This window comes from Fusarium musae, chromosome 5 (assembly GCF_019915245.1).
Source record: "Fusarium musae strain F31 chromosome 5, whole genome shotgun sequence".
NCBI lineage: Eukaryota > Fungi > Ascomycota > Sordariomycetes > Hypocreales > Nectriaceae > Fusarium > Fusarium musae.
In genome coordinates, this window is record NC_058391.1 from 1,360,160 (window position 1) to 1,374,776 (window position 14,617).

The window sequence follows — 14,617 nt, forward strand, 5'->3', positions numbered from 1 at the left end:
GCGACAACCCTCAGTCCAGACGCTGGGCCCAAAGAGACTATCGCCACAAGCCGTGGAGTTGTAACCGTCCATAACGACTAAAACTGTCACCAAAAGGTGCCTGTAGTCCAAGAAAAAGGCCAAGCTTGAGTGCTTCTTGGTCTCTTAGGGATGCAGATTGTCCAAGCCAAGGGAAATCTAAACGGAGTTGACGTCCCTGAGACCTTATACCCGTGGACCCGATGGCGTGGTAGTACCCGGCTCATGCATGCATCAGCTCCAACTGCACAGATTCTATAAGTCGTACGCAATTACACTTACTCTGCAACCACTACGGATAATCTAGAACGACTTTGATGCAGTTTTGTAACTTGGCCAAGCTACATTCGAGACTCGATTTTTGGCAGCATAGGTCAGCACACCCCAAAATAAATAGCATCTCGGACGAATAGAGTCCGTTAAAATGAGGAGGCGGATCAAAATCCTTGTTGGGACGATTTCCTTTGCGACTACGGCTGACATTTATCATTTGCTGGTCGACTTACAAAAGTCCCTTGGCATGGCCTCATTCGGAAGGTAACCGATAAGCATATCGTGACTAGGTAGATGTATCCGTATATCGGAAGAGTATTCTTCCTTACAACCTGCAGCGGCACAAAGTATTATATAGCAGTGACAACATAAAAGTATTCTATTTGGGTATCTTTCAGTTTAAATAGCAGATGAATATGTTTCCTGATATTGACATACTCAGATCGTTGCTTGTCGCTCCTCCAACCTTCAACTACTGAAGTCGCAATGGATCATCCGGCATATAATCATCTTCTTCGTAGCCGTCGCTGTCTGTTGGGTCTTCTCTTGAGCGCTTCTTCGGTGGCTTAACAAAGAAAAGCGCAATCCAAGACAGGCCACAGAGGAACGAGATGTAAAACCAAGGCAGTCCAATCCAGATTCCTTTTCGCTTCAGACCCTGGTCAAAGAACCAAGCCAACACTGGTCCTCCAATAAATGACCCTATTACCTCGATCATACCTATCAAGGCATACAGTCGAGCAGTATACTCAGGTAGCACGTAGTGTGTAACTGTCGCGCGAGCCAGAGGACTGTCGGCCGCGCCAAACGTCCCAATGAAGAGACCAAAAAGGAACATGACGGCATTAGGACTGATGCCTTGCCAAAAGGCTGCAAAGGCGAGTATTCCTGTCGAAATTCGCGTCAAGAATAAATCTTTGCCAAATGCCGACATTCGAAATCGAGGGGATACCAAAATCTCCGATACCTTGGGCAACCCGGCGAGGATAATGAGATTCAGAATTCCCAAAGGAGACAGAATCAAGCTCACTTCAGCCATCTTCCACTTAAAATGCTTGCTGATATATTGGCCCAGGGTTGTCGTGTAAGCCGTAAACCGTGCGTTCGTCACGAAAAATGTCACCATAATCATGAGAACACTTGGGTCCTTGAGCATGCTAACTGAATGCTTGAGATCTTTGATAGCATGCGAAATATGCTCCTTGAAGGTGGTTGGTGCGCTTTTGCCCGCCTGAGCTTTCTGGTGCTTGAGGTTGATGGTCAAGGTTTCAGGAAGCAGACAGAGGATGCCTATGATGATAGGAACAGTGGCAAATACCAGGTAGACGGGAACCCAAGGCCCATACTTGTTCATTAGGATGCCTGCAATGATGGGGCCTGAAATACCTCCCAAAGTCGCACCAAATGTAAGCCACAAGAAATGCTTGGCTCTGGAAGTGATATTAGCATATGCCTGTAGAGAATGATATCATGTCCACTTACTTGTCCTCCTCTGAACTGACATCGGCTGCGATCGAATAGAGGGTAGAGAACATTACCGGAATGCCACCGCCGAATATCTGAAAGAAACCTCCCACAATCAAAAGATAGGGCTTTTCTCGAAGCTCGCCTTGAAACGCCTTCATGCTGAAGGGAGCAAAAAGGAAGCACACGGCAATCCCAGACCAAGCCAACATCACAGTGGGTTTACGGCCAATCTTGTCGGACATCATTCCATAAGGAAAGGCTACCACAAGACCTGGGAAATATTAGACACTGATCATTGGGTAGGTTATCCATATGGAGTACCACTCACCAACAATAGAGGTGATGAGACTGTTCCAGCCATACAAGTATCCAAGCTGAGATTGTACCTCATCAACCTTGCACTTCATCTCATCGATAATGTCCGCAGAGGTATCCTGGTAGTGTATATGGCAAAACATGTCCTCAATCAAGCGCACAGTCGGCAAAAGCAACAACATCCCGCTCAAAACAACAGCAAATTTGATGGCAGCGATCAAAATGACAATTCTTTTCGGTGAATGAACGCCCCATCGCGAGAATCGATAACTCGGAATCGGTTCTGAATGAGAATGGAGGCTCTCGTTATCGCTTACTGCATCAGCTTCTAGCGGTTCGAGATCGAGCAGAGGCACGTCCAGATGAGACTCCAACTCCACATCGTCGCTAGAAACAGGATGATACTGAGGTACCATAGTGATAGGAATGGTTAAGGAACGACTCAAAACAATGCCATCCGGCCTAGAAGAAGCCAAAGATGGCTGAGGTTGGTTTTAAAAGAAAGGGAGTTTTGAGAAGACGTCAGAATAATCGAGGGAGGCTGAGCTAACTTGAAATTTGACTAGGCTATTTCAAGTATCAGATCCCCCCAGATTTAGCGTCTTGGCTGACAGCTTCAGAGATTTCAGGGGTTGGAAAGCCACCGACGACCCCTTGTTCTTGGTCGCTGAGCCTCTGTAGGGCTGCTTTCGTTGCGTGGCTTAGGCGTGAACCTGTGCTGGTACGCGTATTCATATCGGATTCTTCTTGTTACACAATTTGGTTCTGAGGCGGAGTTGGCTCCGCATTGTGCATTGATTTTAATGCTCTTCCTTATGCACTGAGTTGTTACACATAAGCACCAAGAATAGTCAGGGCTCCAACCCCAATGAAGTTGTAAACGTCACATCTAAGATGGATACCGATATTTAATCGGAAGGTATCATGAATTATGCCGCTTGAATAATGGCAGATGCCGCGATGCAAAGAAAGTCTATTTCGTAGGACCGTCAACTGCCGTTGCGGGGCCGTATATATAACCCCGCACCCGTACCATCCGTCTCTCCGGACCCGGTCTCTCTCTTTTAAGAATCAACGACACCCGAAAAACAATAGTCTATTACGGTCAACCTAGGCTCTTCAAACTCATATATCAAACATCTTAGTCATGTCTTCTCCTCTTCGTATTGGCTACGTGCCAGAGCACTTCTCAACTCCCCTCTATTTTGCTCAGAAGCACTTTGGTCTTGATGCGGAGCTGATTCCCTTCCCTTCAGGCACCGGCCACATGGTTACTGCTATTCGAGCTGGTGAGATTGATGTGGCTGTTGGTTTGACTGAGGGTTGGATTGCGGGTCTAGGTAAGGAGGGCGTTGAGGGTGATGGCGGATATCGTCTCGTTGGCACATATGTCGAGACACCTCTTTGTTAGTCTTCTTCGCCATCACGATGATATAGCCACTAATGTATACAGGCTGGGCTATCTCTACTGGTGCAAAGCGACCTGAGATCACCTCTGTTGACTCCCTCAAGGGCGGCAAGATCGGTGTTTCACGCATTGGCTCAGGAAGTTACGTGATGGGCTTTGTCCTAGCCGATCAGCAAGGCTGGTTGACCCCTGGCGCTGCAGAGAAGCCCTTCTCCGATACAGTTGTTCTCAACAACTTTGAGAATCTTCGAAATGCCGTCAACAGTGGCGAGGCCGACTTCTTCATGTGGGAGCATTTCACCTCCAAGAAGTTCTACGACTCTGGTGAGATTCGCCGCGTTGGCGAGATTTACACTCCCTGGAGCAGCTGGAAGATCGTTGCTTCTACGAAGCTCACCCAGAACGGTCTAGATGCCCGTGTCAAGGACCTATTTGGAAAGCTGGATCAGGGTATCACGCACTTCAATGACAATCAAGAGGAAGCTGTCGCGTACATCTCAAGCAGCCTCGGATACACAGAGCCTGATGCCCGAGAGTGGCTCAAGACTGTCCGATTCCCTGCCAAAACTGAGGGTGTCCAGGCTGAGGTTGTTCAGAACACGGTATCCATCTTGAGAAAAGCGGGAGTTTTGGCTGAAGGCAAGGGCATGGAGCCTCAGGCCATGGTGTTCTCGTCATAAGCTGGCCTTAATGACCGATCAATTAGCAAAAACTATGAACTAGCAACTCCAAATTTATGACTTTTCTTCAATTTGATCTTTTCCCTTCCCGCCTTACCATTTCGCCCATGGCAATTCACCATCCAGTTCACCGACCACTATCTCCCTAACGCTCCGGTTCGGTACACATCATCCGTAGGTGATCGTATAGATGGGTTAACTGGTTGCATTCTCTCCCAACAAGAGTCCTTTCTTCCATATCCCTTATTGCGTGAAGTAGATCAATGATGCGATCTTGGTAAGCCTCAGCGCACAGCGGCCATAACCGTGCTGAGATGAGCTCCCGTTGAAATTCGTCACAAGAAAGCGATCGACAGTAGGAACATGCTGCAACTCTATAGTCTTGATAGGTATTGAATATATTTCCGGTGGGAAGAATGCCTCCCTCCATGTAGAGGACTTGGTGGGAAAGAAGACGTAACCCCTTGATGATGTTTTCGACATAAAACTCACGCTTGTTCAGCAATTTATTGTCTGTTGCACACAATTAGCTCAGCATTCAAGATATAAAAGGAAGAATATCACTTACCAATAAGTCCAAGGTCCTGTATCTTGGCCCAGTCCCTATCCTCGATGCAATCCCTTACCTCTTCGGGCAACTCTCTCTTATCGGCTCTGCAGAAAAGGCATAAGTTGTCGAGGATCAATTGACTAACGTCTTGAAGTCTTAGCTTTTCGGCTACAGGAGCCAGAAGGAGCCAGTCTTTCACCCGATACAAGTACTTAGCCTTTCTTGCCATGTCAAAGATACCCCTTGAGATGGCGTCCTTGTCGAAGAACGTAGAGGATGGTGCTCCTTGAGTTCCGACCATTGTTGGATCCATATAGCAGCTGTAAGTGGCTTTCGGGTGTCCCAACCAGGCATGAACTTCGAGAATGTAGAATATAAGGCGAGGGCTGAAATCTTCATAGTTCACTACCTCTTTGCCGTGGACAATGTCCAAGACTATCCGGAGAGCGTCTTTAGCTCTCTCATTCCCGAAGTCAATGCCACTGGTGTCGTTGGCCATCCTTTTGCGTCCGCCCAGGAGTTCAAAATGGCGCCAGGGAGGACATATTCTGTTCATGCGATTTTCGTCAACTAAAAAGCTCAGGATCCCGTCTCCTGTCGACACACAGAGCACGGAGGTTCTTTTGAGTCTGTTCAATGCAGAGGTACCATGAGATATGTTGCGTGTAATATAAGGCCGGTATCGAGTCGAAGTTGAACTTTCTTTCTCCGTCGGGGTTCCTTTATACTTAGCCATTATATTAGAGTTCTTGCGCATTCTTAATTTGCCATGGGATATGAACGCTTTAGGAGTAGGTGGTGACTGTTCTTTTCGCTCGGGCGACGGTTTAAGCGCAAATCAACAAAGTTCAATAATGAATCAAAGAAATAGGCAGAGAGTATGCATTAAACCGAACTGCGGGCATATGTGTCGTAGAAGACAAGACTGAAATTGGATAAGTTTGAAAGTAAGTTGTTGGCGCAGCTTGACAGTGTTGAAAATGACTGGGAGGCCCAGATCGATTCACTGACCTCCCGAGAGGATCAGCCAGGAGCTTGGATGTGTTTGGGTAAACAGAACGGATACATGCAGTTTCGTAGCAAGCATCCAGTCCGAAGTCCGAGACGAGGCTGCTTGATTGGTCTCTCCGAAATGAAGAAGGGAGAAATTATATACGCCCGTCAGGTTAAGGTATGTCGAGTTGTCCTTGATGTTTGCTGTACCACCGCTCTGTCAACACGCTCAGATAAGTAGGAATGATACTTGAATAAAGATATACCAAATCATTGAGTTTGAGATCACGGCATTATATATTTAAAATCTACTCCTGTCATTGGTCCTCGAACTTGATCAATATGTCTACTTGTTACTAGTACTGTTACTGTTTTCTTTCAAATTACCCTATGCATTCCTTCACAAATACAGCGCATTCGCTACATATTTTGCTGCCATTGCTAGCAAAGAGCTTGGTCCTTTTGGTTTGTTGAAAGATCGTGTAGGCCGTCGAACCTTTGGCATTCACACTCATGAATGCTCAATTTTGTATACAAATACTACTAGGTACCCTATTTGCGTTCACCAGTTCGGTATATCTTGAGCATGTCAGGAAACACTCTATTAGAGACCAATATCTTTGATGCATTAGCTTAATATTGTTATCCAAACCACTATATAAAATTATAAAACTAAAAAAGATCTGACCTCCAGTCAACTCTGTGTGATGTTGATACAAGTGACATCAGAATAGGTTTCACTGGTGGGAATAAACCACCCCCGATACCGGCTCAAAAATAGAACCCTTATCTCAAACTTGCGAATGATTACCCCAAAGTGTCACCAAGATCCCCGCTTCGATTAATTGCGTGCTCAAGACCCTGGAATTCAATAACCGTCCGACATCCGCGACCATATTAATATTATCTCCCTCCCACATTTCTAAACACAACCATCGAAATACCCTCAAAGTCGCAGTGGTCGCTTGCGCTGGCATCACCAACATCTTCGCTTATCGCGACTTGGGCCGAGAACGCGCACAGTTGCGCGCATCCGGGGAAACTGATTTCGCATTGGAGATAAGAGATGGCACCGGCTATGTCGACTTTATCAGATGAGGGATCGCTTTCGCAAGAGCGACAGCATGAACAAGACGAGAACGATGTGGCAGTACCTTCGAGCCCGCTACTCGAGTCGAGATCAAGATCACCAGCTGGGTTGAGGGCGAAACTGGGCTTGGGCGGTGTTGCGAGAAGAACCCTTGGCTTTGCGCTGTTATTGCTGACGGTGTTCCTATGGACATTATACAATTTCATCGCCAGTGTAGGAGCATCAAAATGGTAGCCTTCATGCTCAAGCTAACATTTGTTTTAGTACATGTTCTCTGATCAAACCTACAACAAGCCCTTCTTCATCGTTTACCTCAACACCTCGATATTCGCAATCTCCTTAATACCCAAGTTCTTCAAATACCTACGGAAGCATGGAATCAGTGGAATGCGACACGATGCGACGCAACTATGGTCCGATTACAAGCATGGCAGAATAAACACGAAGTCACTCTATCAAACCGAGGACGAGCAGGCAACCGAGCGCTTGATATCGCAAGGATACGGAAGCACTGAAACCGCAACCTCCGAAGAGAAGCTGACGTTCAAGGAGACTGCCGTTTTGAGCTTCGAGTTCTGCATGCTGTGGTTCTCAGCGAACTACTTTGCGTCAGCTTGTCTCGAGTACACAAGCGTCGCGAGCGTTACGATCCTGACATCTACGAGTAGTGTCTGGACTCTTATCTTCTGCTCCCTATTCGGAATCGAACGGTTCTCGACAGCCAAAATCTTGGGTGTGGGAGCTTCCCTAGCAGGAGTAATTCTTATCTCGACTGTAGATCTGTCCGGCAAAAGCGATGAGGATAGAGGATCGTTCCCGCACAAGTCACCTACGCAAATCGCGGTTGGTGATTCGATGGCGCTCCTGAGTGCCGTTATTTATGGTCTTTATGTGACTGTGATGAAGCGCAAGGTTCCAAATGAGGATAAGGTCGATATGCAGATGTTCTTCGGACTTGTTGGTGTCTTCAACGTGGTTCTCCTTTGGCCCATCTTCTTCATTTTGCATTGGACGGGCTTAGAACCGGTGAGTTTTGTTCCAAGCAGTGATGCGACTGACCTAACAGTGACTAGTTTGAACTACCTCCCAGCAGCACACTTTGGGGCATCATTATTGTAAGTTTCTGTGGCTTCGCTGAAATATCACAAAACTAATACACGATCAGTTCAATGCGGTGTCTTCCTTCATCAGCGATATTTCATGGGCCCTCGCCCTGCTCATGACGACACCCCTTGTGGTGACAGTTGGCCTATCCCTCACAATACCCTTGTCTTTGATTGGCGAGATCTTACAATATCAGCAATACTCGAGTTTTACCTATTGGGTTGGTGCTGCAGTTGTTTTTGTTTCATTCATTGTGGTCAGCCGAGAGAGCGACGATGGAGAGGAACCCAAAAAGGACGACGACTTGGAGAGATCGGTGGGAGTTTGAGTGTATGGGTCATGAAGATAACGACATGTATGAGCTTACGGAATTTTGAGGCGTTTGGGTTGCTTTCAACAGCAAGTTACGGGACAGCAGGGACAAGTTATGCACAGGATGCAAGGCGTTTCAACCGCAAGATACGGCTAGATGAACAGTTCAGTCATGGAGATATGGAGTTAAGGATGCAATTCAGAATGTTAGATTTCCCGATCTGGAAAATTGCAGGAAATAAGTCTTGATCGTGCAGGGTCTTGGGGACCTCGTGGTTCTGGACCCTGAACTTCTCATTTATACTCTCGATCTTAGGCCAAGTACGATGATCTGTGAAGATCGAATCGAAAGCTTGGGCGGGACCATGCGCCTCGGGACCGGGGTTCAGATCGGGGAAGGGTTTGAGGCAGTGCGGGTCTTGAGATGAGATGACCAATTGTACTGCATTTTGTGAAGGATGTCACTTAGCTATGGAAGTTGTGGGAAATCGTATCATGTCTGGTGATGGCTGATGCTTTCGTCTTATTCTTTACTTTTGCAATGAATGATTGACAGCTCAGCAGTACTCGTAATAGTATACGTGGACATATTTGCTTCTTTGAAGCTGAAAGACCCTGGAATGCAATCAAAACTCGAATCGACTACTCCGTAGATCTTTGTTAAATCTCATCTGCCTTGATTCTCGTGTTCTCTGTGCTCGAACGATAGAATGCTTGTCCTGGCCCGGAGCAGCTCCGTTGAACATTCTTCCCTGTCCGACCCAGAGCTCCGGAGCGTTTTGGCGTTAGATCCCTGTATCCAGCGGGTCCATTACCGATGGCACGCCAAAAATCCGATCATGACTTCACTTCTCCAAGTGGGGGAGCTTCTTTTTTCAGCAGCACTCCGTGTCATGGGCCCTTGTCATGAGGGGGATCTGCAGTGCCCTTGTTCCTGATGTGGCGTTGGCGGGAATCTGAGGATTGCGGCGTTTTGCATCATGCTTGATTTGATTTCCATGCGTGAATCGATAATTGATTCGTGGTGTGGCTTGATAAGCAACTCATTGTGGATGATAGCTTAAGCTCTACCTTTAGCGCTTAAAGACAGCTTTTCAGAATCGTAAGGAACAGTGAATGGGCAACTAATTACTTGACTCGAATTTTAGAGGCTCTGAATCATTACCCCCGTCATAAAAAATAAATCTCCCATGAGGAAGGCATGGCATCATACCTGCTCCTGCTCCGCTCGTAATATCGTTCATGTTGCCTCCTTCATCTCCATTTGCAGGGTCCTCTACCATCTCGACCCAGGCCAGACCGAAATCGACTCCTCCTCCTCCTTCATAACCCTACCTTACATTCACTTTGCCTAGCCTGAACTGACCGATTTCCGGTTCGACCCTAGTCCTCATCATCTTGTCTTCCTCGCTCTTTATTTGGAATATCTTCTGTCCCTCTCTCAACCTTTTTGACAACCAAGTACTACTATCTTCGTTGCACATCAATAACCTAAACTTCGATCTGCAAATAAAAACCAATCCTCCCGTGTACTTGAAGTACAGGCCTGAGGGTTGCCAAGCAACCCAGTCAACTCCAACGGAGATGGCCTCGCTTCAAGCTGACGTTTCACAACATCCTCAGCCTCAACCTGCGTCCGACTCTCAACCCCAACCCCAAATCGAACCTCAACACCGCCAACATGACCTCTCCTTAGCTGAGTCTGTCTCCATCGCTACAAGATCGGTGCACGCAAAGCTTAACAAACTTATTATCGCCCGGCTACCGCTTGCGTTGCCTCCTCTTGCTACCGATTCATCTGCTTATATCACTGGCCTACTCCACGTTACACCTATCTATGTGGCCTTTGAGACGATGTGGCGCGACATACTCGAGTCGGGCTTGCCAGTAGATTTGCCCAAGGAGGACGACGAGACTTGTGAGCCGGAAACTCCACCAAACTCAGCAGAAACTGCATTCCCAGCTTCCGATCTTCACGAACTGTCAAGTTGCAGCAGGATGCAATCGATGCTCCAACAAATGTATCTTCCGGGATTAATGCGTTCAGATCGTCTCAAAGCTGACATTGCCAATCTGGCGGGGTGGTCCAACGACACTGTTGAAGAGCAGTTACGGCTTGTCGAAGAAAATGGTCGATTGGGGGAATTTGTACAGCACATCAAAAGAACTATTCAACACAGACCTCATGTGCTAATGGCTTATTCCTACATCTTGTTCATGGCACTCTTTGCTGGTGGCCGTTTTATCAGAGCTACACTCGAATCAGCTGGAGACGACTTTTGGGACCGGTTACCTTCTCCAGTTCAGCCAAACCGTCTCCCCTGTGAAGAGAGATCAAGGCCAACTAAGCGTGCAAGTGGCTTGTCCGACGAAGAGATCCCGATAGATGACTTTCACTGCCATGCGACTCATACAATGCCTCTCCGATTTTTCCACTTCCAGACTCCCGAGGACGGGGAAGATTTGAAACGCGAATTTAAGCGACGACTCGCTAGCATGGAGGGGCAACTCACAGCACGCGAGAAGCAGGATATCGTTCAAGAGTCGATTTGCATTTTCGACAACATGACACTTTTGGTTCAGCAGCTCGACATGGTCTGTGATGACCCAGCGCGTAAGGAAAGTGGCGGCAGTACGACCTCGTCTCTACTTGACTTGGTCGATCAACTGCACCCGTTTCGCTCTCGTCTCAGGGATAGTGTTTCTATCGCAAGAGACAGAATTCAGCGATCTACACCAAGCGGCACTAAATTAGTCTGGAAGATCTGGAACTACAGTGCAACCGCATCGACAGTGGAGCCAGAGAGTGGGATTAAGCTCCCGATCGGCCATCCTGGTCTCTCCAAGGATGATGCTGCAGCCATTGAACTCTGTCCAGCCTTTTCCAAGTCTATGAGATTCGACAAGACCTTGCCGCGACCAATGCGCCCATCAGCCAAAGCAAACACGACCCAGCACGAGCTGAAAGATTGCCTTCAAGTTGCTGCCAAGAAGTTTGATAGTATGAGCCTCTTCAACTGGTTGATAGTATTGACCGTTGGTGTTATCCTGCTGGGAGCATTGTGCTCTGCTAGGCGTGGCCGTGAAGTAATGATTATTGAAGCATGAGAGGAAAAATTGTTTCACACAGCGATTGCATTTTGTTTGGCGTTTTAAGGAGTTGAAGGATTAGGATAACCCTCGTTGGGGGGAAACACGTCTATACCTGGAGTCGGTTGCATTTTTATACCTAGAGCACACGTACACGATTGTACTCGATACCCAGCCCACGGCCTTTCAGCATTCCACAAAGAAACGATTACGACCCTAGATTCAGAGATAGCTAGTTTACGTCACAATACCTAAACGATATATCCTTGAACAAGATTATACTGTAATTTCAATTCGTTGATACTACCTTTTGAAACTGTCATTCCTCGTGAATGCTATCTGTAAATGCCCTTTATGAACCCGCTTGAGTGCTCGAGTCTCTCTGGAGATCTCTGCTAACTAACATACATGTTTGAATCGCCCATGTTGGCTGAAGGGTATCTTATAATATCAAAGAAACGCCATGCGCTTTTGCGACATGCTATCAACTCGTTACTCATCATCTTCATCATCCCAGTCACTACCCACATCAGCCCAACCCGCCATATATCGCTCACCACCAAAATCTCCGATTTGTCTCAAGTACCGAGCCCGACCTTCATCCTCCTGCCACTGACGTACGATGGAATCGTCAGACGCGCTGACCAATTTGCCATCGTAACTCCAGCTGACGTTTGAAACTTCACGTTGATGGCCATGGACAAGAGCTGTACCATTGCGGAAGATAGGGATTGTAGAGGAGGTGGGTTCAGCACCTGCGGCAGATGAGAATGAGCGGGAGGGTGTAGGTGCAGATCCAGGTGGATCAAGAAGGTGAGCGCGCTGGGCGCAAGCAGATCGAAGATATCGCTCATCTGTGGGGAAGAGCACGACTGAAGACTCAGAGCTACCCACTGCAAGTAGATCAGACGAGTGAGAGAGGCCCTTCGGTCGCATTCTGCATTTGACAAAAAATGTTCGTGCTGCGAAAGAGTCATGCTTAAAACCATAAAGAGGCCCTAAGCCCTGGGCTTCGATGGGTCTCCTCTTAGTGGCGAGGTCTTTGAGCTCGGGAGCGTGGCCAAGCATGAGATGAGACATGGAGTAAGCGTAGATGGTGTTATCTTTGCACACTGCGTACATACGGGCGGCATCACTGCTGAGAGACAGAGAGGTGATACCATACGAACGCCAGGCGTGGTTGGAGGGGACGGTGGTAGCTGAGAGAGGTGTGCTCTTTTCTTGGTGGCGACGGTTGATGTACCGAAGATCCCAGAGCTTGACAACAGCTTCGGCCTCAGAAGCGGAGAGCAAAAGATGTTCACGACCAGCGGGAAGCCATTGGATTGCAGTAACCGAAGCAGGAGAGGTCTTGCCATGAGCAGTACGTTCGTGGGTGTTGTCAAGAGTGTTCACGGTCGAGGCCTGGAAAGGTCTGATGGCCTCATCTCGAAAAGTGACGGTTCGACGGCCTGTCTCGCTGCTACTAAGTGTTGAGAAACTTCTCACATGAGAATAAGGGCACCTCAAATCCCACAGGCGAATTCGACCAGCCTTGTCTGATGTTGTCAATACGTTGCCAATAGATTGGCCCTTCTGCCAAGCGATCTGTCGAGTCGAGTTATAATGGCCATCTGCAAGTCTAGCAGCAATAGACTTGGTCGTAACATCCATAACCAGAGCTGCGTCACCAGCTGTAGTCGCAAGACGCATATCATCTTGGGAAAAGTCCATATCCCAGATGGCATTGTCATGAACCGAGTAAACACCCAAGTCCTTTTCCTCGTTGGGATCATCGTTTGGAGAAGTGTCGAAGAACCTAACACAACCTTCTTCATCACCGACAGCCGTCACGGGGGCATTGTGAGTGCTTGTAAGGCAGAAGGGGATGGTACGGCTGCCACTAGGAGTTAGACATTCATAAGAATCGATGCAGCGGCTGTGAAACCTTGCGGTCTCGGTTCGAGGGTCGCATGCTGGTGTGTGAAGATATGGTTGACCAGTTGAATATCCAAGTCCATGCTCTCGGTTGAGTAATTGTGAGGCAACGCCTCTATCGGCGAACTTTCGGATTGGTCTAGGTCTGTAGTTGGCTAGCTCCTAGTGATGATGTCAGTGACGCCAGGGACTCTGGAGATAATAACATACGTTAACAGGTTGAGGTTCCTCAGAGATGCTGGGTGTATTAATGAGAAAGGGTGACTTTTTAGGCGTTCGAGCAACTCCACGGCTGGTCTTGAAGAAACTGCTCTGAAGTGGTGTAAGCAGAGATCGCGTGAGCAATTTCCAGACCACGCCAAACTTACCAGGGTAGCTTTTCTATAGCTATCAAGACTCTCCAGACTAATCTGGCTTTCTGACATTTGAATTTCATTATCATAACCGACAAGTGTATTGGTTGAGGAAGAGGTATTTGTGGTATTGAACCGAAGTGGTGGCATATCATCCAAGTTCAGTGTTGGTCTCTTGAAGACAGCCTCATCACCCTCAGCCTCAGCCTGAAGCTTTCTCTTCCGCGATTCATCCTGGAATCCATCACTTGGAGAAGAAGGTAAAATAGGATCACTATGAAAAAGCGATTGGGGCGAAATGGGCTGCTGGTTGGTATCAGACTCGTCCAAGCTCCCAAGAGCAGTTCTAAACTTTGGCAACGGCTGAGTCTGAAACTGTCTTGGTTGCCAGAAGCGATTAAAGCGACGGGGTGTTATCGAGGGTGTCCCTTTTGGTCGTGACGATGATGCAGGCGTTGGAAGAGTATCTGGGCCATCGGAGGACATGGCAGGCAACGATGCCTGTTGAAGCCGCGAGAGGCTGGGGAGCCGAGTCTGACGATATATGCAGGCGAAGAGGTCACAGTTCACGAGTTGATGAGACGAATTCTTGCAGAGACATAAGATGAGATCAGAACATGTCGAAAACTGAATAGTTATGGTGGAAAGAAGAGGCTTCAATTACAGAACTTAGTTTGGTTGCCCGAGGAGCCAAAAGGCCGGGCTGGGATGGGGTTGGAGCGAGACGAGAGTGGACCATGCCAATGTCATAGGCCAAAGACGCGGTCGCGAAACCGCGGAGCGTGTAAATGGGCGATGTTCTCGCGTAAAATGGATTGTTGCTGGTAGCGCCACAGTTGGGGAAGACGTCAGTGCACCTAGCCGATGTCAACTGTGGCTCAGAGCTCTACTACTGTAGCTGCAAGGGTCAACGACGGGATAGCGGATGTGGCGACTCCCGCTTTTGGCGGTGGCTGCAGGATTGGATTTTCTTCCCCCCCCCCGAAAATGATATCTTTTGAATGCTCATTTTAACCCAAGACAAGTAATGAAGTAATGAATCACGGT

At 47.8% G+C, this 14,617-nt stretch overlaps 6 protein-coding genes across 6 annotated transcripts; 3 read left to right on the forward strand and 3 right to left on the reverse strand.

The window, feature by feature from the left end:
- Positions 1-763: 763 nt before the first annotated feature.
- Positions 764-2,489, reverse strand: J7337_006813 (uncharacterized protein; the record flags this gene model as incomplete). Its single annotated transcript, XM_044824472.1, has 4 exons — positions 764-1,721; positions 1,774-2,029; positions 2,087-2,192; positions 2,391-2,489. The coding sequence occupies 4 exons, from the start codon at positions 2,487-2,489 to the stop codon at positions 764-766; spliced, it is 1,419 nt and encodes a 472-aa protein (XP_044680129.1).
- A 731-nt stretch (positions 2,490-3,220) lies between these two features.
- J7337_006814 (uncharacterized protein) lies at positions 3,221-4,161 on the forward strand (the record flags this gene model as incomplete). The annotated part of the gene is made up of 2 exons (XM_044824473.1): positions 3,221-3,479; positions 3,527-4,161. 2 exons carry the CDS (start codon positions 3,221-3,223, stop codon positions 4,159-4,161), a joined length of 894 nt encoding a protein of 297 aa, XP_044680130.1.
- Positions 4,162-4,404: 243 nt separating this feature from the next.
- On the reverse strand, positions 4,405-5,012 carry J7337_006815 (uncharacterized protein; the record flags this gene model as incomplete). The annotated part of the gene is made up of 2 exons (XM_044824474.1): positions 4,405-4,535; positions 4,730-5,012. The coding sequence occupies 2 exons, from the start codon at positions 5,010-5,012 to the stop codon at positions 4,405-4,407; spliced, it is 414 nt and encodes a 137-aa protein (XP_044680131.1).
- Positions 5,013-6,770: 1,758 nt separating this feature from the next.
- Positions 6,771-8,226, forward strand: J7337_006816 (uncharacterized protein; the record flags this gene model as incomplete). Its single annotated transcript, XM_044824475.1, has 4 exons — positions 6,771-7,007; positions 7,059-7,820; positions 7,868-7,909; positions 7,960-8,226. 4 exons carry the CDS (start codon positions 6,771-6,773, stop codon positions 8,224-8,226), a joined length of 1,308 nt encoding a protein of 435 aa, XP_044680132.1.
- A 1,568-nt stretch (positions 8,227-9,794) lies between these two features.
- On the forward strand, positions 9,795-11,318 carry J7337_006817 (uncharacterized protein; the record flags this gene model as incomplete). Its single annotated transcript, XM_044824476.1, has 1 exon — positions 9,795-11,318. One exon carries the CDS (start codon positions 9,795-9,797, stop codon positions 11,316-11,318), a length of 1,524 nt encoding a protein of 507 aa, XP_044680133.1.
- Positions 11,319-11,792: 474 nt separating this feature from the next.
- J7337_006818 (uncharacterized protein) lies at positions 11,793-14,056 on the reverse strand (the record flags this gene model as incomplete). Its single annotated transcript, XM_044824477.1, has 3 exons — positions 11,793-13,379; positions 13,428-13,529; positions 13,586-14,056. 3 exons carry the CDS (start codon positions 14,054-14,056, stop codon positions 11,793-11,795), a joined length of 2,160 nt encoding a protein of 719 aa, XP_044680134.1.
- Between the last annotated feature and the right edge of the window lie 561 nt (positions 14,057-14,617).